The sequence below is a fragment of the Macaca mulatta genome, chromosome 11, assembly GCF_049350105.2.
Source record: "Macaca mulatta isolate MMU2019108-1 chromosome 11, T2T-MMU8v2.0, whole genome shotgun sequence".
In the NCBI taxonomy this organism is placed as follows: domain Eukaryota; kingdom Metazoa; phylum Chordata; class Mammalia; order Primates; family Cercopithecidae; genus Macaca; species Macaca mulatta.
In genome coordinates, this window is record NC_133416.1 from 6,882,474 (window position 1) to 6,909,331 (window position 26,858).

At 45.0% G+C, this 26,858-nt stretch overlaps 1 protein-coding gene across 4 annotated transcripts in view; it reads right to left on the reverse strand.

The window, feature by feature from the left end:
• Nucleotides 1–644: 644 nt before the first annotated feature.
• VWF (von Willebrand factor) overlaps nt 645–26,858 on the reverse strand; it is a 185,576-nt gene continuing 159,362 nt past the window's right edge. For 2 of the 4 annotated variants that reach the window (XM_077953080.1, XM_077953082.1), the window contains 9 exons: nt 23,804–23,914; nt 21,439–21,619; nt 20,360–20,400; nt 19,717–19,833; nt 5,392–5,490; nt 4,140–4,268; nt 3,599–3,638; nt 1,542–1,639; nt 651–970 (listed from right to left, as the gene is read on the reverse strand). In XM_077953080.1, coding sequence (XP_077809206.1) covers nt 782–970; nt 1,542–1,639; nt 3,599–3,638; nt 4,140–4,268; nt 5,392–5,490; nt 19,717–19,833; nt 20,360–20,400; nt 21,439–21,619; nt 23,804–23,914 — 1,005 coding nt within the window. In that variant the 3' untranslated portion in view covers nt 651–781. 4 annotated transcript variants of the gene reach the window in all.

A 26,858-nucleotide genomic window follows, 5' to 3' on the forward strand; every position in this document is an offset into this window, starting at 1 on the left:
TCACCACCTTATGAGTGAGACTGACATTCCTGTTTTCCAAATGAGGAAACTGAGTCTGAGAACGACTAAGAGGCTTGTTAGAGGCCATGCAGCTAAGCAAGGGCCATGTGTGGAGCCCAGGTCTGCCTCCAAATCTGGGGCTCATGCCCTCAGGCTGAGCTGGGGGACCACACTACTGCTAGGTCCCCGTCAGTCCTCAGCACCTCTCCCCCTCAAAGGGGCCAACTATGGGTACACAGGAGCTCTGTGAGCCATGGACTAAGAGAAATCCTTGCACACCTGGTCTGATACCTTCTCCACACTGCCAGCCGCGTGACAACAATAGTTATCCATCTCAGCAGAAGCCTGGCTCCAGGACCCACCCCTCTGCTATGTTTGGAAACCCCTCCATGCAGAGACCGGAGAACCCAGTGTTCCTGGAAAATCCCTTTTACTTCGTGCTACGTTTCGGAAAAGGCCGATCCCACACTAGGCCTTTCCCACCCCCGGAGGCAAAGACATCACTTCTCCCCAGAGGTTGGCAGTATCTCACACTGACACTGAGGCTTGCAGATGTGGCCTGTGCTTCCTTCCTCAGAACCAGTCTCAGAACTCAGCCCCTGCCCACCGTTGCCATCTCAGCCCTAACACACAGTGCACCAGCAGCCTTCTGCAAGCTAAGAGCTCAGCCTTTATTGTGGGCCCAGAAAGGCACAAGAGCAGAACATGCAGAGGACTGGCAGCACTCTGGCCTGTCAGGCCAAGGCAGGCAGCAGCAGTCACCCATGCAGCTGCAGCAGCCTCACTTGCTGCACTTCCTGGGGGAACATTCGCACTGCATGGCATTGAGAACCTCGTGGTACACAACAGAGCCATTGGTGCAGTGCAGGGGCACCTGCATGGGCTCCGTCCGTGTTGGAGAGCAGCAGGAGCACTGGTCCTGCACATCGTTGATGTCAATGGAGTACATGGCTTTGCTGGCACATTTGCCCTGCAAGAAAGCAGAGGAAGATGGGAGCTTCACAATGGTGGGAAGTCCTGGCCTAGGCAGGGCTCTGGGGCAGCCTGCTTTCTCCCTGACCCCTCCAAGCGAGGCAGATCTGATCTCACCCAGAAGCACCCAGGACAGCTAGGCAATTTGTAAAGGAAGATCATAGGTCTGACATGTCCTCTCCTCTATGGTAATATCGTACCCACATCCCTCTAGCTGCAATTTTTATGCATGTTAATGCATAAAATGTTTTATGCCTGATTATGCATGTTTTATGCAGGACATTTTTATGTATGTTTGATCTTCAAGAATTGTGGTCTCCATCTTGCACAAGTAACTCTCCATTTTCTGTAAGGGATTTGTTGAGTCTTTCCTCCGTTTTTGTTTTTTTCCTGGAGTCAAAAATTCCCAGTTACTTCAATAAAACATTTACTTTAAAAAAAAATGCTTCCAGTTTTCCTTCTCTTCCCTGCAAATTTTCCAGATCCTTCCAGAATGTAACTAAGGACAGGTATCCAAACACGGAGGCTCAGCCCTCCCCACCCAGGCCGTATTGAAGCAGAGCCCTTACCTGGCAGTAGTGGATATCCACCTCTACTTCGGACTTACAGCTTCCCACCTTGACATACTGCAGCCTGGCAGTGATGTCACTGCACTCGGGCTCCTCACCTACAGGACAGGTGAGAGGTGAAACTTGAGGACTGGCTGGGGTTCTAGAGAACACTCTTCAGCCCCAGTGTCCTCACTGGGCTGGAAATAGGTCCCTTTCACAGTAACCAAATAACCAAAGCCAGCCACAAGGAGGGAATTCAGTTATCCTGGTTCACCTCAGCTGTTCCTGGCCTGAAATATGCAGAGATATAGTTACTGCTAGACTTAACTCACTTAATGGCACAATTTTAATTGCAGAAAGAGCCTAAATTCACTGTGTTATGGTGATGTAAAATGAGTAAGACTCACCTTTATATCATTGTAGACTCTGAAAACCAAATGGCTAAAGCAACCCTCTTGTGCTTGTAACTACATTCAGAAGCTAATGGGCAATGAAGTTGTCAGTAAGTATAATTACTATCTATTCATTCCTGCCTTGGGGTAAGAGGAAAGGCAAAGTCATGGTGATAGAAGGGCATACCCTGCCTCTCTGGGGACCGAGAAGATCCCTAGGCACCTTTGTGAAGGCCTCTCTTTGGGTACTGCTGACTTCAGGCTGCTGACATGGCTTTCCTTTCACACAGGGGTTAGTGGCATTCAGATCGGAAGCTCTACTTGGCCCACCGGGAATTCGAAAATGTAATGCCAGCTCACCATTCCAATCTGAACACTGGGAGTTCTCTCTCCTTAAATGGCTCCAAATCTACATCAACCCTAACTACATGTGAGTCTGCCTCCCCATTTCCAGATAACTTCATTGTACAGGGAAAGCCTGCCAATTACATTAAGAGGATGAATTTAAAAAACACATTTAGGCCAACATACTATATTAGGTTGCTGTGGATTTAAATCTGAGCCTGGCTTATATTGTCCTCATTAAAATCTCGAAGGCTCTTGAATGCGTTGACCAACAAAGACCCTTAGCGGTGGTTTTGTAGGTAATAGTCTCTTTAACCAAATTCCACGTGCAGTGTGTGCCTAGAGATGATGGTTTCCTGACTTCGCATTCTTAAACCATGCAAATGGGAATCACAGAAAGACATGCTTTCAGAGTGTTTCCTCAATCTGAGATTTGGTTACAGCAATTGCAGGGGCTGTCACAGTAAGCCATCAAGAAAAGAATGAATGACTGAACACGGAAGGTATTCATGTTTTCACTCTTCCTTTCTCTACGTGTAAACAACCATGCACACCTGTGAACCTAGGACAAAAAAAAAAAAAAAAACCCTAACCTAAAACAAAAAATATTAGTCCAGGCAAGTAATTCTATATTTAGAAAATATGGCATTAGCATTGGGATCCTGAAAGTTATTTGTGCTCATAAACACAAGCATGTATGGGAAGAACACTGTCTGATGTGCAGATTTGTGTCTCATCTCCAAAGCCGCTGCTGTGAGTAATGAGAACCAATCAGTATGACATAACTACAAGGTCAAGAGGACTCCGAGTGAAGAAGAGGGGGTGATAAACTTAGACCAGCACCCATGGCACATGCGGGCTGTTGTTAGTCAGCTGGTGGCTTAGCTTTCTCTTAGAGATAGCTTTAGCACACTCATGAATAGACATGTGTTGAGAGTCTACTCTTGTCATGATCAGAGATCCAAGGTGCCTGTCTTTAAGAAGCTTTGGTTGGAGCGGGAACATATTGTCCCAGGATAGGACTATGAGCAATCAAAGATCCTATGAGGGGAAAGGCATGTAAGAAGCTGGAGACAGGAGGGAGTCTGCAGGAAAAGGGGAAAGAGATTGTTCCATGGGCATCTAAAAGGGAGTTCAAGAGGGCAGTCTGATGACATCCAAGGAGGGGAGGCTGCTCCCTGCAAGACTGAACCAGTGGTCAAGAAATCTCTTTCTGAAATAAAGCTTACTGCAAACAGTAGTCATTGGCTTGCTAATGGGTTTCAAGGACCAAGCTGCAAAGAGCCCCTAGACTGCTCTGATGGGTTTCAAGGGACAAGATATTAGTAATGTACTCACATGTGTCACAGCAGGTGCCCGGAATTTTCATAATTTTACCCTAAGAAAACAGCAAAGTTGCAGGTTAGACACAAACAGTACAGATAGACAGCTTTCGGGTCACTCCGGGCCAATGTTTAGCTCTGAACTCACAGCCCCGTGCTTAAGTGTCCACATGTAAACTATGCTTTCCTATCATAAATGTGAGCAGCTTGACCACCCTCCCTGACCAGGCTGAAACAATTTTGATTATTCTGAATTCTCTTCCAAATGAGTCATCAGGATCTTCATTACCAGGGAGACTAAGAATCCGTTTGATCTCACATCTTCCTATTCAAGAATCACACACTCAGCCTCCCTCAAGGAAAATATTTTTTTTAAACATCCCATATTGCAGAGAATTTTCTCTCTCCATAGGCTTTGATTTCATAATCTCACTGATTCTTCAACGAGGCCAGAGATTTGCCTCAGACACTGGGATATTACGCCAGAGCTGGGATCAACGCTCTTCAGAAGGATCGTGTTCTTAGAGATGGAGACAGTAAAGAGGATGAGTACTCACTCCCTCAGCCAGACACTTGTGTTCATCAAAGGGCGGGCAGCCTGTGACCCTCTTCTCCCAGAAGTACTCTCCTCTCTCATTGACCTTGCAGAAGTGAGTATCACAGCCATCCTGGAGCGTCTCATCACGCTGGAAGGTAAGAGGAGGAGTGGGTTAAGCCAGAGACAGTGTTTGGTTCACAAAGCCACTTCAAACCATGAGCTTGACTCCATGGAGTTGATGAAACAATCTGGAGGACCATGAAGCAAGAACAAGACAATGTATAACAAAGCCCCCACACCCAGAACACAGACCAGAAGTGGAGTCCCAGTTTTACAGCTTGTATCCTATGAACAGGTCTGCTTTGTAGACTCTTCCGACCAGTTAAATGCTTGAAGGATTGGGATATAGCAACAGCAAACTGGCTAGTCGATAACTGAACGAGAGTTGAACCAAGGGCACGACCTCCCAGCCCCACCAGCTAGTCCGGACTTCATAGATCAGAGTTTGTTTCACCCTGATGGCCTGTCCAGTCTTAGAGACTCCCAAGGCTAGAGAAAATCTTAAAGATCAACCACTGCCAGGCTGGGCACGGTGGCTCACACCTGTAATCCCAGCACTTTGGGAGGCCAAGGTGGGCAGATCACAAGGTCAAGAGATCGAGACCATCCTGGCCAACATGGTGAAATCCCACGTCTACTAAAAATACAAAAATTAGGCTGGGCACAGTGGCTCACGCCTGTAATCCTAGCACTTTGGGAGGCTGAGGCAGGCAGATCATGAGGTCAGGAGATCGAGACCATCCTGGCTAACACAGTGAAATCCCGTCTATACTAAAAATGCAAAAAAAAACTAGCCGGGTGTGGTGGCGGGAGCCTGTAGTCCCAGCTACTCGGGAGGCTGAGACAGGGAAATCACTTGAACCCAGGAGGCGGAGGTTGCAGTGAACCAAGATCACGACATTGCACTCCAGCCTGGCAACAGAGCCAGACTCCATCTCAAAAAAGAAAAAAAAAAAAAAAAGATCAACTCCAAATCGTGAAGCCATACACCAAGTACACTCCTATCAAGAAGAGCAACAAAGTAACTAAATAAAAGAGAAAATTCTGCGCCTGCAATAAGTCATCTATCTTTTCTTTATATAATCAGAAAGAAGTAGAAAAAGAAGCCAATACTGAACCAAACTTAGTCCCTCTTTCTTGAAGAAAAATTTCCAAAAAGGGAAGCAAGATGGTGATATGTGAGGGAGCCCCTGCGTTCAGCTTGCTCCTACCTTCAGTGTCATGATCTGTCCTCCTCTTAGCCGAATGGTGCAAACTGTAGGCAAACATCTCCCACAACATTCACCTGTGTTATTTTCTTCCTTGTAACCCTGTATCCAGAGGGGGAAAAAGCAGCCACAGTCAACCTCCTTAAAACATCCCAATTATAAGTAGGCTTATTTTGCTGGCCTCTCATCTCTCCTATCCAGTAGTTTCACCTAGAATTCGGAAAGTCAACATCCAAATAGCTTTTGTCCGTTCTCAATCCCCTAGGTAGCATTCCTTCCCTCTGCATGTGTACATCTCACTCAAGCTGCAGCAACCAGACCTATTAAATGAGACCTTTTCCCTGAGCTTCAGACTTACAAATTCAAATGTTTACTGGACACGTTATTGTCATCTTGAGACTTGCATCCAAAAGGAAATTTGATTTTTGCCTCAAATCTCATCCTTCTCTGGTATTCCCTATTTCGGTAAATGGTGTTAATCACCCAGTCTTTCAAACAAGAAATCCGAGAGTTATCCTTGACTTCCCCTTTTTTCTCATCCCCTGCTTATCACCAAATCTTGCCAAAAATTTATCTCAAACTCATCCATTGCTTGTCATGACCAGTCTCCTCTTTTCATCATCGAGTCTAAATAACTATCATCTACTAGGGACTCTTGTGATAGTTTTATTTTGTCTTCCTACCTTCATTCTTGCTACCCTGTTACAGGTTACCAACAGCTGCCAGAATGACCTTCCTAAAGCCTATGTCTACTCTTGTCCCTCCTCAGTTTAGAAACTTTTGATGAAGGTCTGGCTCTAGTTATGGCACAGTGGACTGTACTGGACTAACCCTCCTGCAGACGATGATTATAAACAATTGAGGAAATATTTAAAGCAACTGTTCAAAAGCACTGGAAGAAGACCAAAATCAAGAAGAAAGTCTAGATTATTTGATCCTTGAAAAAAGGAACCATAATGGACAAGATGCATGTTTAAATGGCTTTTCCCATGAGAGCCATCTGTATGGCACTGGACAGCCAGAACTCAAGCAGAAAACGGTAGTTGTATTTGCCTGAGGACTCAGCAGACAGAGTTTGGAACTGCTAGAATAGCTGGAAACTAAAGGGGAAAATGCCAGAAAAGAGGAAGTCAGAAAGAAGCCCCTAAATCTGCATGTAAACTCCTCCGAACTGTTTGGTTGATCCCTTAATTATACATCTATAAGTGAGCCTACAAGGAGCCCAGAGACAAAACAGCAGCTGGAAAGCTCAAAGACCTGAACAGAAACTTCAGTTGCCACACACCACACAGGACAGAGTCTGCAGTCTGAATTCTAACAAGTTGGAGGGGCTAGGTAAACACCCGGGTTTCCACTGGAACTTTATAAGGGACAAGCCTTCAGGGTAAACGCTGTGTCTCAGGACTAAAATATTCAGCCTACGGCTAAGAAAAATGCAGAACTAGACCTTCCCTAATGTAGTTTAAGAATCAAGACTTCTATAGTTCAAAATGAACCCCCAATAATCTAACCACATTCTAGAACCAAACTTAACCTTTATTATAAAGAAAGCAGAATTAAGAGTCTCTTCAACATATCTTCCACCAATGTCTGATACATAGGAAAAAAAAAAAAATTCATGCAAAGAAATAGAAAAATTTTATATATACCAAGAGAATTATCACTCAATATAAACAGACACAGAAATGGCCCCAATATTGTAATTAGCAGGCAGGAACTTTAAAATAGCTATAATAAATATGCTAAAGAGTCTAGAGGAAATGATGGATATAATGGAAAAATAGAAAGGGAATTTTAGGAACAATCTGGAGACTATAGAAAAAAAATCAAATGGAAATCTTAGAACTAGAAAACACAATACTCTAAATCAAAAATTAACTGGATTGGATTAACTGCAGATAGGACACAAGAAAAGAAAGGATCCTTGAATTTTAAGACAGATCAATAGAAATTACCCAAACTGAAGCACAGAGAGGAATAAAGGTGCAAAATATATACATATGGAGCCCCAGGGACCAATCGAATAGTATCGATGGTTTAATAATATATAGTCATGAGCCAAAAAACAATGTTTCAGTCAACAACAGACTGCATGTATGACAATGATTCCATAAAATTACAATGGAACAGAAAAATTCCTATCACTTAGTGACTTCAGAGCACAACACATTACTCACATGTTTGTGGTGATGCAGCTGTAAACAAACCTAACTGTGGTTCCAGTCATATAAAAGTATAGCACATACAATTATATACTTGATAATAATAAACAACTATGTTACTGGTTCATCAATACTTTTACAGATACTCCTTATATTTACGGAAAACATAAAAAGTTAACTGTAAAACAGCCTCAAGTAGGTCCTGCAGGAGTATTTCTGAAGAAGGCATTGTTATCACAGAAGACGACATCTCCGGTAGAAGACTGATATTGATTATTCCAGTCCTGTGTAGGCCTGGACTATTGTGGTGCTGAGTTTTCATTTTTAACAAAAAAGTTTAAAGATTAAAAAATGCCGGCAGGGCATGGTGGCTCACGTCTGCAATCCCAGTACTTTGGGAGGCTGAGGCAGGCAGATCATGAGGTCAGGAGAGCTAGACCATCCTGGCTAACACAGTGAAACCCCATCTCTACTGAAAATACAAAAAAAATGAGCCAAGTGTGGTGGCAGGCACCTGTAGTCCGAGCTACTCAGGACGCTGAGGCAGGAGAATGGCATGAACCTGGGAGGCGGAGCTTGCAGTGAGCCAAGATCGCGACACTGCACTCCAGCCTGGGTCACAGAGCGAGACTCCGTCTCGAAAAAAAAAGAAATGCCTATAGTTCCACTTGTCTGGGAGGCTGAGGCAGGAGGATCAGTTGATCCCAGGAGTTTAAGCTGCAGTGAGCTATGATAATGCCTATGCATGCACTCCAGCATGGGTGACAGAATGATACCCTCCTCTCGATTTAAAAAAAAAAAAAAGTTAAAAAAAATTAAAAATTTTAAAAATAGGAAAAAGCTTTTAGAATAAGAATATAAAGAAAAAATAATTTTGTACAGCTGTACAATGTGTTTGTGTTTTAAGCTAAGTGTTATTACAAGAATCAAAAAGCTTTTAAAATTTAGTGAGCTAAAGTTAATTTACTACTGAAGAAAGAAGAATATTTTTTAGTAAATTTAGGGTAGCCTAAGTGTACAATGTTTACAGTCTATAGCAATGTCCTAGATCTTCGCATTGACCCACCACTTACTCTCTGACTCACCCAGAGCAACTTCCAGTCCTGTACACTCCCTTCTTGCTAAGTGCCCTATACAGGTATGTCATTTTTATCCTTTGTATGTTTTTTACTGTACCTTTTCTACATTCACATGTATTTAGATATACAAATGCTAATCATTGTGTTACAGTTGCTTACAGTATTCAGCACAGTAACATGCCATACAGGTTTGTCACCTGGGAGTAACAGGTTATACCATATGACCTAGTTATATAGTAGACTAGACCATCTAGGTTTGTATATATTCACCCTATGATCTTTGCACAACAAAAATCACCTAACGATGCATTTCTTAGAACATATCCCCATTGTTAAGCAACACGTGAATGTACATGTAATCAGTTTCAGAAAGAGAGTAAAACAAAATGGAACAGAAAAAATATTAAAGACATAATAACTGAATTTTTTCTAAGTTTGATCAGTAAATCAACCCACAAATCCAGGAAACTATGAATCCAAAATAGAAAAGGTATGAAGAAAATTACTCAAAAGCATATACGCAAGCTTCTGAAAACTAAAGAAAAACCGTTAAAGCATCCAATAGAAGGGGGGAAATGCAAAAAGGAAAACAATAAAAATGGTGGCTGACTGGTCATCAGAAATAACACAAGCCAAAAGACAATCAAACATACATAAAGTGATGAAATTTTTTAAAAACCTGTCAAACCTAGAATTCTATATTCAGTAAATGAAGGCAGAATAGAGAGACACTTCCAGATAAATGAAATCTGAGAAATGTGTTGTCATCCAGCCCTGCACTAAAAGAAGTTCTTTAGGCTGAAGGGAAATGATATAATATGGAAGTTCAGATATATAAGAAGGAAGAGCACTGAAAATTATAAATACATAGATAAATATAAAACATCACTTTCAGCTCACTTTTTAAATTCTATATAAGACAAATGACTGTTTAAAGCAAAAATAATAGCAATACCTTGTGGAATTTCTCTCTTCTTATGGAAAAGTAAACTATATGACCAAAGTACAAATTGTGGAAAAAGCATATTGTACATGAAATGTTATATTATTAAATCAAAGTGGACTGTGATAAGTTTAGAGCAACCACTAAAATAGTAATATGAAGAAATACAAAGAAAAGGTCAAGAGATATAATACTAACAAAAAGAAAAAAAGGAAAAACTCAATTGAACCAAAAGACAAAAAAGAATTAACAACAGAACAAGTAACAAAGAAGACAGCAGATAAAATGAATAACAAAAGAATAGATTTAACCCCAACTATATCAATACTTACATTAAATGGAGATTGTCAACTTTAGATTTTAAAAAGCAAAACTCAATTAGTATGTTGTTTTCAAGAGATGCACTTTTAATTTAGATAGATAGGTTGAAAAGAAAGATATAATAGACAAATTAGCCAAAATAAGAAAGTTAATATAAGTATATTAATACCAAACAAGGCCAGTGTGGTGGCTTCATGCCTATAATATCAGCACTTTGAGAAGCCCAAGGGGGAAGATTACTTGAGCCCGGGAGTTCGTGACCAGCCTATGAAACATGGCAAAACCCCATCTCTACAAAAAATACAAAAAATCAGTCAGGCGTGGTAGTGTACAACTGTAGTCTCAGCTACCTGGGAGGCTGAGATGGGAGGATCACCTGAGCGCAGGAGGTCAAGACTGCAGTGAGCCATGATCACACCACTGTACTCCAGCCTGGAAGACAGAGTGAGACCCTGTCTCAAAAAAATAAACAAACAAAAAAGATTACTCTTCACTTAGGGAAAGGAGGTAAAGGATTTTTATCTGTTTTCTTTCACTGATTTGATCCCTCTGCTTCGATAAATGATAATAGATGCTATATATGTTGAATGAGTGAATAACTGACTGTAATTCTTAGTTTGTTATCTTGGTCCATTGTTGTCAAGCTTAGACAGGACTAGAGACAGCTTAAGATGAGGCATTTTACCAAAAATAAAGGAGGTGACTGGGTGCGGTGGCTCACACCTATAATCCCAACATTTGAGAGGCTGAGGTGGGAGGATTTCTTGAGCCCAGGAATTCAGGACCAGCCTGGGCAACATAGCAAAACTCCATCTTTACAAAAAAATTAATTGGACATGGTGGCACGCACCTCTAGTCCCAGCTAGATGGGAGGTTGAGGTGGGAGAATCACCTGAGCCTGGGAGGTCAAGGCTGCAGTGTGCCATGATTGTGCCTCTTCACTCCAGCCTGGGCGACAGAGTGAGATCCTATCTCTAAAAAATAAAGGAGGTTATTTTATAATGACGAAAGAATAGATTCATCAAGACATAAGAATGCTAAACGTGTATGCATCTACAAAGCTTCATAATATATGAAGCAAAAATGGATACAACTAAACGGAGAAATAGGCTAATCCACAATCTTAGTGATTTTTATGTTCTCTCAGTAATTGATAAAAACAAGTAGGAAAAAGATAAAGACACTGAGGATTTGGAAAACTATAAAAACCAGTATGACCTAGTTGGAAATAATAAACTATTATGTTCCAAAACTGCAGAGCACACATTATTCTCAAATGCACATGGAATATTCACAAACATAGACCACATTGTGGGCCATAAAATTGTAAACATGGATAAACAGAGACTGACTAGATAAAAAAGTAAATAAATGTCAAGATTGTGAAATCTTAGAGATTATATTCTATGACCAATTTCAATATAACGAAATTTCAATATAATGAAATTATGTATATAATTTCATTATATACATATATTATGTATATATTATGTATATAATTTCATTATATATAATTATGTATATATATACACATATAAATTATGTATATAATTTCATTATATTGAAATTAGCAACAATGAAGTATTGAAAAACACACCATCACGTTTGGAAATTAAATGAATACTTTTAAATCAAAAAATAAATATTTTTATCTAGAGATAATAAAAACAATATATCAAAATCTGAGGAGTACAGCAAAAACAGTTCTTGAAGGAAAATTTATATTTTAAATGCTTATATTAGAAAATCATGAGCTAAGCTTCCATAGTAAGATGCAGTAAAAGAGCAAATTAGACCCAGTCATTAAATGATAAGACATAATAAAAATGAGGGCAGAAATCAATAGAAAAGAAAAATATAAAAAGTAAAACAACAAAGGCAAAAGTTGGATCTTTGAAAGATGATAATAATATCAATATATAATAATATATAATAGACGAAGTAGTCAAAATAAGAAAATCTCTAATCAAGAAAATAAAAAAACAAATTATCAATTTTAGAAATAATAGAAGGTTTACAACTGCACATTCCACAGATGCTAAAAGTATAATAAGGAAAAATGTTATAAACAACTTTGTGTAACTAAATTTGACCAACTTAAATACATGGGTAAGTTCCATGAAAAACCGATTTACCAAATTAATTCAAGAAGAAACAGAAAATCTGTCTTTCCATTTTAAAAGTTGAATTTTATATATAAAACTTTTCCACATGAAGAGCTTCAAGCCTAGTAAGCTTCACTGATTAAATCTGCCAAAAATTTTAGGAAGAAATAATACCAATTTTACATAAGCTCTTTAGAAAACACCGTATTTTGTTGGATCTAGCACAACCCTGACATCAAAATCTAACAAAAGCATTCAAGAGAAGAAAATTAGAAACCTATCCTTCTTAACATAAACATAAAAATCCTCAACAAAATACGAGCAAATGGATCTAGCAGCAGATGTGAAACAGGATAACACGTCATGAAGAAAGGGAGTTTATCAAAAGAATGAAAGGTTGGCTCACCATGTGCAATCAATCCATACAATTCCTCATGTTAACAGAATTAACGGGGAACCATATGGTCATCTTAAAATATATAGCAAAACTTTTTGACACAATTTAAAACCCATTCATTGTAGAAACTTAGCACTAAAAAAAATAGAAGAGAACTTCTTCAATATTCCATAAGACAGGAGGCCCCAGGACCGGTCCGGTCCATGGCCTGTTAGGAACTGGGCTGCACAGCAGTGGTGAGCAGCGGGCCAACAAGCGAAGCTTCATCTGTATCTACAGCCACTTCCCATCACTCACATTACCAACTGAGCTCCGCCTCCTGTCAGATCAGCAGCCAGCATTATATTCTCACAGGAGCCCAAACCCTACTGTGAACTGCGCATGCAAGGGATACAGGTTGTGTGCTCCTTATGGGAATCTAATGCTTGATGACCTGTCACTGTCTCCCATCACCCCTAGATGGGACCATCTAGCTGCAGGAAAACAAGCTCAGAGCTCCCACTGATTCTACCTTATGGTGAGTTATATAATTATTTCATTACATATTACAATATAATAATAGAAATAAGGTGCGTAATAAACATAATGCGTTTGAATCACCCCAAAACCATTCCCCCAACCCTGGTCCATGGAAGAACTGTCTTCTGCAAAACTGGTCCCTGGTGCCAAAAAGCTTGGGCACTGCTGCTGTTGAACATCCAACTATATTGTACTTAAATGAGTTAACTCCCTCCAAGATCAGAAACACAACATTTCCATCAGTTCTATTCAATATTGTACTGATTGTATCAGCCAGTTTGATAAGCAAGAAAAACAAAACAGAATGTATAAAGATTTCAAAAGTAAAAGCTGTCTTTGTTTGAAGGTGTCGTAACTGCTCATGAAGAAAATCCTTAGGAATCTGCCCCCTCAAAAAAAAAAAAAAGATAAAACACCATTACTACAACTAGTAAGTGAATTTAGCAAGGCTGAAGAATACAAGATCAAAATATAAAAACTAATTTTATAAAAGCAACAAACAAAATATAAAATTTTTAAAAAACTTCCATTCACAATATCATCCAAATACTAGGTAATAAACGTAACAAAATTTGTGCATCTACACACACAAAAAAAATCATTGCAGAGAAAAATTAAAGACTGCTAAGATGTGAATGTGTGTGTCCCTTCAAAATTCCTATGTTGGGATTTAAACCCCCAACTGATGATATTAAGAGATGGGGCCTAAGTGATTAAGTCATGAGGGCTCCACTCTCATGAGTGAATTTGCGCTGTTATTAAAAAAAAAAAAAAAAGTCCAAGGGAATGCCCTAGTGCCTTTTGCCTTTCCACCTTCTGCCACATGTGGATGCCATGAGAAAGCACTGCCTATGAGGAACAGGCCATCATCAGACATCAAATCTGCTGGTACCTTAATCTTGGACCTCCAGAACAGTGAAAAAATTAACTTCAGTTCTTTATAAATTACCCAATCTCAGGTATTGTGTTACAGCAGCACAGACTGAGAGCAAGACCTAAATAACCGAAGAGATATACTATGTTCATAGATTGAAAAACTCAACATTGTTTAGACATCCTTTCTCTCCAGATTAACCTATAGGTTCAATATAATCCAGCATACTTTAAACACTTTTTTAAATGAAGATTAACAAGATGACTCTAAATTTATATAGGAATTGAAAGGACATTAAATACCCAAAACAATCTTGAAAAAGAGCAAAGTTGAAGAACTTAAATTATCTAAATTCAAGGCTAACCATAAAGTTACAGTAATCAAGACAGTGGTGTGACCATAAGGATAGACAAATTAAAGGATCAGAAAAAAAGGAACCTAGCAATTGATCTATACATATACAGGCAATTCATTTTTTTTTTTTTTTTTTTTTTTGAGACAGAGTCTCACTCTGTTACCAGGCTGGAGTAGAGTGGCGTGATCTCGGCTCACTGCAACTTCTGCCCCGCCTGGTTCAAGTGATTCTCCTGCCTCAGCCTCCTGAGTAGCTGGGATTACAGGCACCTGCCACCACGCCCAGCTAATTTTTGTATTTTTAGTAGAGATGGGGTTTCACTATGTTGGCCACAATGGTCTCGAATCTCTTGACTTCGTGATCTGCCTGCCTCTCAGCCTCCCAAAGTGCTGGGATTACAGGCGTGAGCACCCACGGCCGGCCAGCAATTCATTTTTTACAAAGGTACCAACGTAATTCAATAAGGAAAGGATCATTTTTCAACAAATGGTGCTGGATCCACTGGACAGCCATACGGGAGACCTCTACTTTATACCGTATTTAAAATTTAATTCCTCATGGATCATAGACCTAAACATAAAACTAAACTATAATGCTTCTAAAAGAAAACATAGGATACTATCTTCACGACCCTAAAATGGACAAAAATTTCTTAAACAGGACATGAAAAGCACTAACCATAAAAGAAAAACATCAATAAACTGAATTTTATCAAAATTAAACTCCTGATCTTCAAAAGACACAACGAAGAAAAATAAAAGCTGAGCCATCGGCTGAAAAAAATATTTCATTAGATACCTTATAAAGTACTAGTATCCAAAATACAGAAAAAAATCATAATCATTAAAGGGCAAACACCGCAATATAAAAATGGCCAAAAGCTTGAACAAACACATCACAAAAGATGATATAACCAGTAAGTATGTAAGATGCTCTACATCATTAGCCGACAGAGAAATGCAAATTTAAACTACTAGAAGATTCTGAAATTAGAGAAGCAGTAAGGAAAAAATGCTAGAAGATATCACTTCCCAATGGCTAAAATAGAAAAGCATGACAATACCAAGCATTGGTGAGGAAGTAACTGGAACTCCCATACAATGCTGGAAAAAACTTCTCCCTGAGAAGTATGGGAAGTTGCAAATTGTCTCTGCTGTTCTCTTGTATCCCCAGCATCTGGCCCCTCATCGGCCCCCTACACTCACAGAGGAGGTAAGTTCAGCTAGGAACTTGTTTTCTTGTTTGTTTCGTTTTTGAGACAAGGTCTGGCTGTCACCCAGGCTGGAGTGCAGGTGGTGCAATCACAGCTCAGTGCAACGAGGGACTTGTTGACGGTGGCATACGGTAAGAGCCCCTTATTTATATCGGTGTTGGACAAAGCAGCAGCTTCGAGACAGCAGGACTGGGAGAAAAACAGGGTTGGCAACTTTTTATTTTGCAAAGTAAGAGTGTTTTAAACAATTTTTTTTTTTTTTTTTTTTTTTTTTTTTTTTTTTGAGACGGAGTCTTGCTCTGTCGCCCAGGCTGGAGTGCAGTGGCCGGATCTCAGCTCACTGCAAGCTCCGCCTCCCGGGTTCCCGCCATTCTCCTGCCTCAGCCTCCCGTGTAGCTGGGACTACAGGCGCCGCCACCACGCCCGGCTAATTTTTTTTTTTTGTATTTTTAGTAGAGACGGGGTTTCACTGTGTTAGCCAGGATGGTCTCGATCTCCTGACCTCGTGATCCGCCCGTCTCGGCCTCCCAAAGTGCTGGGATTACAGGCTTGAGCCACCGCGCCCGGCCCTAAACAATTTTAATAAAATAAAAACCAAAAAGCAGCCAGGCGCAGTGGCTCACGCCTGTAATCCCAGCACTTTGGGAGGCCGAGGTGGGCGGATCACGAGATCAGGAGATTGAGACCATCCTGGCTAACATGGTAAAACCCTGTCTCTACTAAAAATACAAAAAAAAAAAAAAAAAAATTAGCCAGGCATGGTGGCAGGTGCCTGTAGTCCCAGCTACTCAGAAGGCTGAGGCAGGAGAACGGCGTGAACCCAGGAGGCCAAGCTTGCAGTGAACCGGTATCACACCACTGCGCTCCAGCCTGGGCGACAGAGAGAGACTCTGTCTATAAATAAATAAATAAATAAATAAATAAATAAATAAAACCAAAATGCTACCAAGCTACCATCCACTGTCTCATCATTCCCTAAAAATTATTAGTGTCGCTTTTTTTTTTTTTTTTGAGACGGAGTCTCGCTCTGTTGCCCAGGCTGGAGTGCAGTGGCCGGATCTCAGCTCACTGCAAGCTCCGCCTCCCGGGTTTACGCCATTCTCCTGCCTCAGCCTCCCGAGTAGCTGGGACTACAGGCGCCCGCCACCTCGCCCGGCTAATTTTTTTTTGTATTTTTAGTAGAGACGGGGTTTCATTGTGTTAGCCAGGATGGTCTCGGCCTCCCAAAGTGCTGGGATTACAGGCTTGAGCCACCGCGCCCGGCCTAGTGTCGCTTTCTTTAGAAGAAAAAAATTAAAGTTCTTTTGACCCTTTCCATCTTCGTATCCCCAAAAAACAGAAAGAACACAATCACATAATCCCAAAACTTTTTAAAGAATTTAGTTTTGTGAGAAGCCAACTCTGTTGTCATTCTTTTTCTCATTTCGCCACATTTAGTGATCACCATTAAGAGATCCATTCATTGGGGTCCTAAGGCTTTTCTATTATGAATCACCAAGTCAATCTGGAGCACCCAGACAGATGACCTGTCCCAAGATCAAGGTTAGGAGTTGGTAAGCTTGCTCGGAGATTAATTTAAGCCATTTGTTCTCATAAATCAAGCCATGAACTTGACATGTCTTCAGAAGCAGGCAGGAGGAAAAGCCAGTGAGGACAGAGCAGTCAGGGAGGCAAAATCCACACAGCAGGAGGCAGAGGGCAAAGTGAGGCCAAGAAAAGCAAAGCTGGAGGGCAGTTACAGGAGAAGAAAGATTTGGAAGAAAAGGGAAAGAAGGCAGAAAATAAGCAGAAGGGGGCAACAGTGTTAAGGGTATGGCAAGGACTTGGAAGAGGCAAGGGAGGCGAGGAGAGAGCGTAAAGGAAACGCTCACTCTGCAGCATGTCTGCTGCCCTGCAGGGCCAGACCACAGCCGCGCACGATGAACAGGACTTGTTTGGGCACTGCTGGATTTCCTGGCTGCTGCTGGCTACGGGTATGTGTTCCACATGCCTTCGTTCACGGAGAGGGCAGAGCTGAATTCTGGGTTTTCCCAGAACACTGGATCATTGCAGGAAACATTCTTTTCAGGAGCAGCCTGTTCCTCTTCCTGCTGAGCAAGTTCCCAGCCAGCCCCCGAGTTCACTTGTTTAGGTCTGAGCAGCCAATTAGTCCTGCTTTCCTCACACAGCTGTCCTCCTAAAACTGCCTTGCACACCATCCTCCATGGCCCCTTTCCATGTATTTCATCGACTGCTTGCAGCCCTCCCATCCACCTCCTCGTGTTTCCCTTTTCTAACCCTGGCTTCTGGCTGCCGGTTATTCATTCACCATGCCCTTCCCTGGAAGGTCTATTCGACATTCAACCCGTTCATTGCTCGAGGTCCACTCAGGGTGGCCCTCCTCCGGGACGCCTTTCCAGGGTTCCACGGCAGGGTGGCCCCTCTTCCTCATGCTTTCCTTGAGCGGTCAGCTGTCAAGCCTCATCTCAACCACTCATCAGCACAAACCTCCTTCTGCTGCTCTCCCTTTAGGTACAAGCATTGTCTCCCCTGGGAGGCAACAGAAGACTCACATCTCGGGCAATGCTGACATTTCAGCCCGATGTGCGCAGTTCAAGCCGATCTACCCAGCCTTAATTCACCACAGCTACCCCCGCCCCCAGGAGATGTCCCAGAGACCTTTCATGGCAGAAGACATAGTAGGACTAGTGGAGGACGCTGAGCTAGAACAGGATCAGCAGAGGCCGGCTTCAGCAAGGCTTGAGAGATGCATAGAGGGAGAGGGAATCTAAGGGATCTCAGGAGACAGGAGGTGGATAGCAGAATTTTGGAGGAAAAGAAGAATACACAGACCAAATAGGACCATGGATTTTTGAGTATTTGGAAACCTCCATCTGAGACTGGATTCTAAAGGTGGATTTCTCCAGACGCGGAGGAAGCAGCTGTGGCTCCCTCTGAACACCAGAGGGCACGGCAGGGAGAGAGCGGGCCCGCCCTCCAGAGAGCAGGCTGCAGGGCCCGTCTCCACTGGCCGGCATTGGGGTGGGCCGCCCGCTGTCTCCTGGCTGCCCTGATTGGACATCAGTGGACATTCCAGGAAAAAGGGAGGCCACAAGACCGCAGGCAGCATTGTTTCATTCCCTATGGAAGCCCAGATGTGTTCTGGTGGGTTGTTACACAATACACACACGCACGCACACACACACGCATGCACACAACTGGGCCCCAAAACCTAAAACATCGACTGGGATTTTTAAAAATATAAGCAAAAGGAAAACCACATACTTACCTTCTTCCTAATTAAGGAATGCTCTCTCTGAATCATTCTCTCAGAAACAGCTGTGTCTCCTACAGACCTATCCACTCCATACTTCTTTGATTAAGCCCACACTTTGAGCTTGATACCTCCAAGTGCCATGAAGAACACAGATGTAGAGTATCTACCTGTCCCTTGTCCTCAACAGTGTAAAACACACCTGCACCACCTCTCAGCCCCCACCCCTGCCCCTCTGGCCACTGTGCTGCCTGCTCGTAAGTGGCTCCTCTCCACCTTGCTGCAGCCCCCGACTGCCTCACAGAGCTGAGACAAGCACTTCCCTGCGCTCTCTGATAGAGCCATCCCCACAGTTCATGCGTCTAGCTCAAAGAAATTCCTCTGACCAATGGCATTTTCTCAAACAGCAGAAGCCCCACATCCAGAAAGGAGTTTGAGGAAGAAGCCAAGGCCCCCTCCTGAGCTGCAGGCCCCGCCCTGCTGCCATGGGGCTCAAAACTTCCCAGTGAGGTAGGACTAAAAGTCACAACTGAAACCATGGAATGCCAGTTTCATCTGCCAAAGTAGAAACGATGAGTACACCTCTCAGAACCACCTCAAGGAGGCATTCAGAAAAAGCATCGTCAGTGTGCCCCGGCAAAAACAGGGTGAAATATTTGAAACCACCCAAATGTCCCGTAATAGCTTGGTTGTATACATGAGGCACATCCACTCAAAGGAATGTTGTGTAGAGCCTTGCACATAGGAGGTGTCTGATAAATATTTGTTGACTAATTTTTAGTATTTTCAAAGAACGGTGGTGCTATTTCTTAAAATAGACAAAAAGGGATACGGAACTGTAAACATAGTATCATAAGCCTGGCAAATATTGTGTCTATTGTGAAAACTCAGGAAGAAAATATTTGCAACTTATAAAACCAAAATTATAATTATTTCTGAGGCATGCAATTTGGGTGGGTGACTTTTACTCTCTTCTTCATTATTGTCAAATATTGTTTATAATCAGAAAATTATGAAAGATTTATTTAAAGACCCCAGTGAGGTCCCACTGCCTGGGTCCCACAAGCGTCCAGTCCATGCCCTCGGTCCCTGTCGAGCCTCTCTTACCAGGGGGCAGGGATTGCAGATGGTCTTCCTGCACTCCAGCTTGAATCCAGAGATGATCCCCACCTGCATGATGCAGCGGCACGTCGTGCATGCATCGATCATCACGCTCTTCCCGGGCTGGAACCAGAGGCACCAGGGTCAGGCCACCCCAGCATCCCCCAATCCCCCCCTCACCTTACTCCCATATGCTGTCTCCTGCCCACCCACCCATAGCTCCCATGAGCCATCGCTCTGCTGCTCCTCCTGTCTCCTATGGCCCATTGCCTTACTGTCCCTCCCATCTCCAGTACTGAGATGGTAAGAGTGAGAACTTTCATGCCAAAGAGGCAGCCCAGGCAGTGGCAGAGGGGACAGACTAAAATGTGCACAATGACTTCAGAGTGCTTCTCCGTGCACAGAAGAAACGCACAGGCGCCTGAGGTGGGGGCCAGGAAGTGAGTGTGAGACAGGCCCGGAGAGTCAGGAAGATGGTCCTAGCCTGGGCTCCAGGATGCCAGGGATGTCCCGCAGGCAGTGGAAAGCTGGGGTTAGGTCTCCCCGGTTTCCTTCATTTCTGCTTTACAATGACTTGCCTGCTACCCTTCCCGCAGTACCCCCTTCCCTGTCCCCACCACTTGCTCTGGAGAAGAGGGCGGCGGCTCACCCCAATCATAGTGCCATTGAGCATGCAGGCCTCCACGGGCTCTGGGGGAGAGACAAGTGCAGAGTGAGAGTGGGCACCACACACCCCGGGAGACCAGTGAGCAGGCTGCTCGCTCTCTTTGGGGCTCCTCCTCCGTGTCTGGGCCTCCCTCCTGTATCTGTCGGCCCTTTCCCCCCACAACCCAGCACTGGGGTCCTACTGCCAGAGCCCACAGCAGCCTCCCTTCCCCATGCAGCCCACAGTGAGAAGAGCCCCGTACATTCTCCAAGCAACAGCACTTGCTTATGTGAATTTACATTTAAGGGATGGGATAAATGGGAGGATGTTTGGGTTTATGAAACAACGAAATGTTACTTTTGAAATTTTCACTTTCAGGAATTCAGTGGCCAGGCGCAGTGGCTCGCACCTATAATCCCAGCACTTTGGGAGGCCGAGGTGGGTGGATCACTTGAGGTCAGGAGTTCAAGACCAGCCCGGCCAACATAGCAAAACCACATCTCTACTACAAATACAAAAATTTGCCAGGTGTGGTGGCACACGCCTGTAATCCCAGCTACTCGGAAGGCTGAGGCAGGAAAAACGCTTGAACCCAGGAGGCAGAAGTTTCAGTGAGTCAAGATAGCGCCACTGCACTCCAGCCTATCCAGAGATAGCGCCTCTCACTCCAGAGTGAGAATCCACCTCAAACAAACAAATAAATAAACAAAATTCAGAGCAGGATATGGTAGAGAGAACTAGTTTTTGTTGTTGTTGCCGTTCGTTTGTTGGCAGGGTCGGGGTGGCAAGCTGAACGCCTTCCCCGGGGTGAAACGTCACAGCATACAAAGGTGGTCTCCAAATCAGAGAAACCTAGGGTCGAATCCCAGTCTCGCTATGTAGTGATCTTCGGGAAATTCTTACGGTTTTCTCATTTTATTTGCTTTCTCATAAAAGCAGTAGCAGCAGATGGGACGATCTCGGTCCTATCCATTTCCCTAAAGTTGCTAAAAAGGCAAAGAATTCAGGAGCCAAAGGTGGAAAGAGAGGCTTAAAGATGGGGCCCAGTCCAGCCCAACACAGCCCCAGCCTGCACGACTTACCACAGCGACAGCTCGGGCAGCACGCTGAGGTCTTACAGCTCAGCTGAAAGCCCGAGGGGCAGACAGGGACCTCCAGCTGGGGGCAGGAGACGTTCCTTTGTTGTACAAAGACCTCCTCCTTCACTCGGACACACTCGTTGATGAGGCAGGGGTTCTCCGGGGAGGCCCAGTGGGAGCCGACCTGAAGGGCACCAGAATTAGTCCAACAAACTGGGGCAGGGCTAGAGCCCAGGGTCCCAATGGGAAGATGCTCTTCTCTCAGGGAGTTGGTTTGGACTCTAGACGTGAGGCTTGGCTTAACCTGTAAGTCCCCACCACAGGGTAGGGCCCATGGAGGGGATGAGTGGGGCTCATCTCAGTGAGTGCCACTCAAATAGTCTGGGTCAACATCACCTGACTGAGGCACCCAGGCAAGCACCTTGGAGAAGCCAGGGGACTCACCCTCCCTTCCTCAGCACTGGTTTGAGCTGAGCTCAGACACTCTGGCCGAGAAGCAACAGTGTGGGCCATCAGAGGAAGGTGCAGCGGGGAAGCCCAACCCATTTCCCAGCCTGGTGCTACTTCCCACGGTAGGGGGAGACAGGGAGCTGGCAGGAGCCTGAGAAGGCTGGCCTGGGACCCCAACAGCCCTGCAATCTGTCCATGAAGAGTCCGGGGCTGCACACAGGTAGCCTGATCTCAAGGGTTGTCACCATGGGCCAAAAGCACTGAAAGGACCCATGACCATGGTTCAGAAAAGTCACCAGGAGGATCTTCCCCGGAAAATGTCACCGCGAGTGCCCTGTGTCGGCCAGCACCCAGGTATGTAACCAGGTGCCCTCTGCCGCCATCTCAGGCCCTGACCTACTTCTCCTGGTGCCTGCTTGTTTCTTCTCCTTCCAGATGAAGTGTAGAAAATGCCAAACACTTGCAACCATTCTCTTCACCTCCCACTCCTGACTCCCTGCAGGCCTGATTCCACCCTCTAGACCTCTCCCTCCTCTGATTACTCACTCACCGAGCCATGGCCACCAGCTCACTAAGAGCACCCATTGCCACCACCCCCGCTGCCCCCCGACATGGTTCAGCAGCAAAACCACTGCCATCACCCAAGTTTTTTAGTTAGGATGGAGACTTGAGGTAGAGGAGAGAAGCCCAGGTCACCTTATGTTTTGCAAATACCGATGAGGGGCAGGGTGGGGTGGGCCTTGAAGGGAAACGAGAGATGGGGAAAGGGGCAGGAGTAATGAGCACAAAGGGACCGGCTCTCCGCCCCTCCAGGATGGGGCAGCCTCTGATCTGAGCTGTACCTTGACCCTGGGAAAGAGGAATAAAACCTGCCTCTATCCAGGGCACATGGGAGCAGAAGCACTAAAAGGTGGGGAGGGGAGAACACAGGGAAGGGAACACATAGGCAACTCAGACTGGAGGGGGAGGTGGAAACTCGCCTGAAAAAGCCCAGTGAGTCATTCTGTTATCACTGGGGAGGAGAAAGGTAATGGGCCTGGGTAGGAGATGGGGAAGGCTCAGGACAAGATAGCAGACCCTTGGCCTTCCTCTCTAAGGGAAGCGCATTGGTCTTACTGAGGGAGACAGAGGGAAGGCCCATATGGGCAGCTCACCTCCTCCCAGCACCAGCTCCCACGACTGCCAGGACTTGGCTACTACCCACCTTATCCTTCTGACCAGACTGAAAGAACTGTGATTCTCCTAGCATCTGGACTAAAATCCTCTGTTTTTAAGAAAATGGCTTGATGAGCATCAGAGTCTGAGAGCACCTGGCAGCACACAGGGGACAGCTGAACTGCTCTGTGTTACAAGAAGGGACTGGCAGGGTTGGGCCAGCCAGGAGAGGACGAGAGTGGGGCGATGGGGGGCTGGCAAGATGCCCCAGCCAGACCTGCAGGAATAGCCGAGGGACTGTGGGAAATGCTGTTCCTTTTCCGGGTTGTGAAGTTTTCCACCTCCCTAAGACCACCACGGAGCTTTCAGTAGAAACCAGTGAAAAGGTCTGGGGACGCTGCCTGGGTCAGTGTGGTCCAGAACAGTACTTGCAGCCTGTGGCACTTCGGAGGGGTGATGAGGCCCTCCCAGCGCCAGCCGCTCAGCCACAGCACCTCGGATTCACAGGTGAATGAGAGCATGAATACCCCCGAGACGGCCCTGGGCTTTTCTCCCAACATCTACAAAATGGGAAGCCTGAGGCAGTCTTAACTAGTTCCTAAGGGGCAGGTCATCCCAGCTGGCATCTGGGTAACACCAACAGCTGGGTGAAACGCCCAGTGGGGAAAGCAAAGGGCAGGGAATGAGATGAAACTAAGGTCAACACTGGTCCCTGGAGCGGCCCCAGTCTGCCCTCCTCCCTGTCCCGGGGGCCTGGACCTACGCTCTTCCAGGAAGACTGGGAGTCCCCCCGTGGTGAGCCGGTCACCACTTCACAGGCAGACGGCAGGCACCTTCCACAGCACTCGCCTTCACGCGGAACATAAGTGAAGCCCTGGAAAAGCAGAAAAAACAGAGTAAGGACAGCTGAGCAGCAAAGACATAGGGGTTCTTACCTACGCCTCCTGCGTACTGAACCCTGGGGTTCTGCTGAGTGATCGCTGGTCTGGGCGTTTTCGCCTTTGTTGTCAACCAGGCTCAGGGTCATGCCAAGCAGCAGCAACTACTAGGTCACTAAACAAAGTCTTACATCCGCTGCAGATATAATTCTGTTTCCTGAAAGATCCCACTTTGAGAGAGGCCATGATCCAGTCTGTGGGAGTATTAAAGACAGCTCAGAGTTCACTTAGCAGCAGCTGCTACCATCATGGCCAACTCTAGGGCCCCTCACTGACCGGGGGGAGCACTCAGGATGACTGGGATCCGGTCTCTGCTCTCGCAGGGCTACCCTCCCATACAAGACGAACACTTGATCCCAATACTGCTCACCAATGTGATTTGGGCTTCCCCAAGAGGTTACAAACTTGACATTTACCTAGTAATTTATAGGGTATGGTGTTCTTTACAAAAGAAAAGTGAGATGAGAGAGCAACAAACCTTCCCCAGAAAGCATGCCAGGGAGAACAGCATCCTGGGAGTCTGTCAGCCCATTTTGCCTCTAGAAGGTCCTCCAATCTGGCTAAAGCATGATGAAAATAGACTGAAACCCTCCTCTGAAAAGTCTATACAAATAGTCAAAGTGACGACAGTGTGTTTGTCCCAGGAGCCAAGAACAAAGAATCCAGGACTATGCTCCATCTTGGAGCTGTGTCCTTAAGAGAGAAAGAGTAACCACAGCTGTTCCGGACAGGTGTGGGACGGGTGTGGGACGGGTGTGGATGGCAGCCTGCTGTGCTCCCCAAGCACACTCCCAAGCAGGGCAGAATCTGAAGATGCACAACACATGTGCCTCTCTCTGGAAGGGCTCAACACTCTCGAGACTTGGCTCAACCCCACCCAGTCTCCACGAGACCTACTAACAATCCCTGCCCACCTCCCAGCAGTGTGCAGCGAGCTGTCTCCAGGCTTTTATCAGCCAAGATTCACATTTACTGTGCACCTACGATGTACTAGGTACTATGGAGAAGACAACAAATTAGGATGACTCAATCTGTGTACACACCTTCCACGATACAGCAGAACATACAAAATGCCATTAAAGAAGAAAACAAGGTCTCAGGGAGCCAGAAACAAAGACTCAAAGAACACAGAAGACAGTAATTAATACCTTTAGGGATCTGCTGTCATTCTCGCGCGCCTCTCTAGAAGGCTGAGTGATCGAGATCCGCATATTATTGTCGTTTCCTGTTGCCTCTCACCATGAGCAAAGAGTGTCAATATTATGGATGGCTCCCAGGCCAGATGCCTGTTCCCACAGCCCCGCTAGCTTCTCACACCCAGACACTTTTAGCCATGCCTCCAAATTTCCATCTAAGATTCCCCTCCATACCCCCACAGCTACCCTGTTTCCCGGCTGCATAACCAGGGTCCAACCTGTATTATTCAAATTCTTTCTTTTCCCTTCCTCTGACAAATTCCCTCGCTTATCTCTACGTTTGATATCTTGTATCAAAATACACATCCCAGGCCCTTCTCCTGGCTCTCTTCTCCATCCTGTTTTCATTGGTTTCCCAATTAAGAATGGAACTAAGTAGGTCTATTAGCCACCCAACCTGAAAACATATGCACTGAACAATAAATTATGAATTTATCTAGCAGCACGATCCTTTAAGCACAATTGCAGTAACTGAAATGGAGGTGGCAGATGCCAAGCTCTGGTCACTTGTCCCCTCTGAGGTGATCTGAGGAGCACGGTTTGAAGAGCTCCTCCTGGATCAGACTGACCCTTTGGCAACGCTGCAGTTGTGGATTGAACCAGCCTAACAGGACGGGCTCTGGGCTCAGGTCAGGACCCTCCAGTGTCCACAGGCTTCCTGTGAGCTACAGGGGCTGCGGCCAACCCCATTCCCTGGGGTGGTCCTGTTTCCCCGTCTGATACTGGGAAGAACATCCCTCCCTCTTCTTCCTCCTGAGGAGTATCACAGAGTGAATAAAATCGAACGGACTTCCTTCGGTTTCTCAGAACACAGTTCCTACACCTCGACTGAGCCTGATTCAGGAGCCTACGGGTGAGGAGTCAGATGGCCATCAGCCTTCATGGAAAATCCCCTCAAAGGCTTGTAGAGAGGCGGAGGCCTCCTCTCACTATGGACACGGAAGCAAGGCCATCACCTGAGGACCACCTGGAACATTCCTGAGAAGCCGCCAACGCCCCCGCTTACCTGCCACCACTCCTCTGACACGAAGAGCAGAGAACTACAGAGGAGCTTGGGCAAAGTGTGTTTCTGCACACTGTGGCTTCAGGGTGACGATGGTAGTGTTGTCCTTTCTTTTCTGTCACAACCCAGACAACACATGGACTGGGAGATATGAGCCCAAGTGCCTCTGAGATCAGACCAGAGCTAACAACGCTAACAATACTACTCTCTTTGCAGAATGAAGTCTGAGACCATCTGTAACTTACTTAAGCTCCCACCTCACTCAACACAGTACAGATCCAAGCCCAGCCTCCCACGTCCCCTGAGATTTTAAACCACGACGCTCCCTTCTCCTCCCCAGAAGATGTGAACATTCAGCCTCTAAGACAGGGCACTGGATTCCCTAGAGCAATCACATGGTCAAGAGTTCTAGACACGTTTCCTCCTCCACTCCTGCCCTGACCTCCCTACTCATCTTCTTTTTGAAGTTGTCCCCAGCTTTTCTACACAGCCAGGATTATACCCCAGGACCTGCAGCTCCCCCAATAGTTGACTGGACCAGAGCATGAACTGGACAGTGGACCCGGATCCAAGGGCTGAGCTGGGCCTGTCAAACTTTCCTCTTGAGAAGCTGATCCATGAAACACAAAGACCGACTAAGTCAGATTGGAAAAGGATGAACCATGGATCTGAAAAGCTGTG